Source organism: Orbicella franksi, chromosome 2 (assembly GCF_964199315.1).
Source record: "Orbicella franksi chromosome 2, jaOrbFran1.1, whole genome shotgun sequence".
Taxonomy (NCBI): Eukaryota; Metazoa; Cnidaria; class Anthozoa; order Scleractinia; family Merulinidae; genus Orbicella; species Orbicella franksi.
The window spans coordinates 33,440,246-33,443,649 of record NC_138146.1 but is presented as its reverse complement, the minus strand read 5'-3'; the positions used below and the strand labels follow the sequence as shown (position 1 = coordinate 33,443,649).

The following is a 3,404-nucleotide window of genomic DNA, read 5'->3' as shown; positions in this document are numbered from 1 at the left end:
ATTACAATTTACGGCAAGCCGGTTATTATAATTCACGAAAGGACGTGGTATGACGTTATCACACTGGATTGATGAAAGCACGCCATCATTGCCGGCAGATCAAAGATCGGAATGCGGTAACAATCTTGGTAGCAGCAGATTAATCATACTATTTTTAGACTGTCTTGTTGTAACTCTGAGTATTCATGCATTGCGCTTTGATCTCAACAGCGTTAGAAATGCAGTTTGCTTATACTCGTCGCTGCTGTGGAGTCATTGTGTGCGAGCGCCATAATGTTATGATTAAAGTCAACGAAACAAGGGAGAACGATTCGCGTCAGGATGAAATTTTCGCTCATTTATGTTCTCGCCTGACTAACAAGGGTGGCGGCTGAATTAACGCGCGTTTGAATTAATCATGAATAGACGAACAATCTGACTAACTTGAATATGTAAATAGCTAGCATTTTTAAAACTTTACCTTATATTTTATACAACGCGGAACAAATCAGAGTCAGAGGGGTGGACTACACTAGGTGAGCAGAGCAATCAGGGGTATGCATCATAAAGACAAGCTTTTATGTTGACCAATCAGATAACAGTTTTTCTGACAAGTATTGTCATCTTACTTCCGAAATAGATCAATTTTGACATTTTTAAGGTGTGCCATCACATTTAGCATTGAAAGCTCCCTTGAGTTGTTCAGTTTGCGTCGTATCGCCCTAGTTGGGTTCGCAGAGTCACAACCACGAGGCGACTAGCAAAGCGGAAAAAAACGAAGAAACATGTCGAATTTACAGAGTTTGGTGATTGTCGTGTTTCTAATGTTCTCGCCACTTGGTAAGTGAACTTACGTTGTACATTTCGTATTTGCTAAATGCGCAATACCCAAAAACAAGTTTAATTCGTGCAAGTCGGATGTAAGTCGCTCGGTGGTCTTGCATCATCATCAGGCAAGCTAGACCTCGTGGCGCTTTTTACTTTCAGTTAGAGTGTCCTTAGCTTCGTTCTCAATTCAAGAACTTTGAGGAAACTTAGCGTGAATCTGTTCACTTTTTCAGTTTGCAAAACTTTCTAGTTTTCTCGCGAAATAAACATGCAATGGAAGCAACATTCACTCAGATTTCCCTAATGACTGACATGTAGCAGTTTATTTCCTTAATGTACTTCAAGGCTAAAAGGAAAGAAACAGTTTTAAATTAACTGGATGTCTTGTTAGACCACTTTTTATAGGTCATCCCGATCGATCACTATCCACTATCACAGGTTAACACGTCAACTGCACAAAATATTTCAAAACGGATCGAAGCATTCAATATCATGCCATGTGAGGGCGTTAAATACCATGTCGCAAATAAACCATGCTGAATTGCGCGTTTGAGTAAAGAATCATTAATTGCTAAAGCAAAGCATGCTGTAGCAAAACTAGACAAGAATCCGAAACGTTGTTTAATTTGTTTGAAACAGATTATTTCAGATAAACACCGTACGTTGAATGAGCTGAAGACAGCTTCAATTAATCGAATAACAGTAAAGTAAACTCACCAGCGCGGTTGCAAGTATTCAAACTATACGTTAGTGCAACTCGAAGTCCAATTTCCATATATAGTTATTTTACTTTCCCTGTAACCGTTTTTTTTCTGGCAGTGGTAGCAATCTGACTGCTTCGGAAGAGTAAATGTCTAGGACCAATTAATCTAACTTTTTACTCCTACTGTCATAAATTGCTCTAATCTAACTATTGAGCACTCTAAAAGCCTGCTATTTAGTTATTTTATACAATATTTAACAGTTTTTCCAGAAGCATAAGAGCCAGTCTTGCCCTTGGTAGTTTTTTGATGACTCATACCACGAGGTCTAAATTTTCCGGTTTCGAAAACACATTTCGTGCAGAAATATTTCACATAGTTACATGTGCTGACAATCGTGACCGTTATTTTTCGGATTGTTTGCATACACAAATTCGGGATTCCACCCCTTGAATTCAAATTTTTTCGTTTTTTTGTTTAGTTGGTTACTGTTATCCCTACGGTAATTAATCAGTGCTCCTAGAGATAACATGGCCTGATAGATGTTCCCTTCGGGATTGGATGAGTGACTGAGGGAAAGGAGGAAGGGGGGTCAGGGGTGAAAGGGAGGGAAATATACTGATCCTCGACGACTGGTGTAGCAGGGTTTATTGGTGGTGAAGCGCACAACTCTAAGTGTTGCATGGTAGCCCTCATTTCTTTCTCCCTTCTTCAAGAACAGAACCTGCCAGCAAGCTAAATATGAATACAACTTTTCAACAATACTTCTTAGCTTCCTTCCACCCTTGAAGCGAAAATTGAACAATAGAAACGAAAGCCTCGGAACTACAGAAAGTGTTTGTACAGGCTGTGATAAGAATACAAGCAATGTGTTGAAAACTGGTAACCACACATTTATAATTTTATCTCGCTTTTTCTTCAATCATGCAGTGTTTTCCCGTGAATGTTATCAGTGCCTTAGCACCCACTCTTGGAAAGACTGCGATGACAAGCGATACAAGGTCAGGTGCCTAAATTCGCAGCGGTGCATTAAAGCCAGCGGTCACAGTTCTACTGAAGAAGCTTATGTGAAAGGCTGCGCGGCTACCTGCTCAGCATCTGACATTCCTGTCTGCAATGAGCCTGGTGTCAAGTGTAACGTGGACTGCTGTTCCTCAGACTACTGCAACGGTGCCCCTGGTCATATGGTCAGCAGTCTTCTCTTGATGGCTTGCGTTCCAATTGCCACTGGAGTTATCTACTTGTTCGGTTATTAGGTTGCTTTTAAGTAATTTTGGATTTTCATCCAATTTCATTTAGTAGAATGCAGTTATTAGACGCGGAACAATCAAGTTAGGATGTTGAATTATCATTTAGGAGTTTCTAAGAACTGTAATGTAAATTACTCTTATGCGTCGTTTTATAAGCGATAATTTGAGCTTGTCGATACGTATAACGTGACTGATGAAAGCTCCATGTAATATTAAATAAAATTTCAAATGTTGTTGCTTAATTTCAATGACTTTTTTATCTTCTGTTGCTTGTATTGTATGTTAAAGATGCTGAAAACAATAGTGTTAAGCCGTATATATACGCTAGAATTATTCCTAAGATTCGAATTTTTGAAGGGATCAGTTCCACTCATTCCCAAATAAAACCTTTGCCCTATTGTAGGCCGTGGAGGCGCGCTGGCCTCATGGTTAGTGCGCTTTAGTCCGGATCGAGCGGTTTGGGTTCGAGCCCTAGCCGAGGACATTGTGTTGTGATCTTAGACCAGACACTTTACTCTCACAGTGCCTTTCTCTCCAGGTGAATTTAATGCTGTGGTTAACCTGCGTTGAACCTAGCATCCTATCCAGGGGGAGCAGAAATACTCTTAGTCACTTCATGCTACAGAAACCGGAATACGCTCCGGCC

The 3,404-nt window shown here is 40.2% G+C and overlaps 1 protein-coding gene across 1 annotated transcript; it reads left to right on the top strand.

Moving 5' to 3' along the window:
- The first annotated feature begins 323 nt into the window (after window positions 1-323).
- On the top strand, window positions 324-2,956 carry LOC145469738 (uncharacterized). The gene is made up of 2 exons (XM_081453526.1): window positions 324-819; window positions 2,439-2,956. The coding sequence occupies exons 1-2, from the start codon at window positions 765-767 to the stop codon at window positions 2,762-2,764; spliced, it is 381 nt and encodes a 126-aa protein (XP_081309652.1). The 5' UTR covers window positions 324-764; the 3' UTR covers window positions 2,765-2,956.
- The last annotated feature ends 448 nt before the right edge of the window (window positions 2,957-3,404 follow it).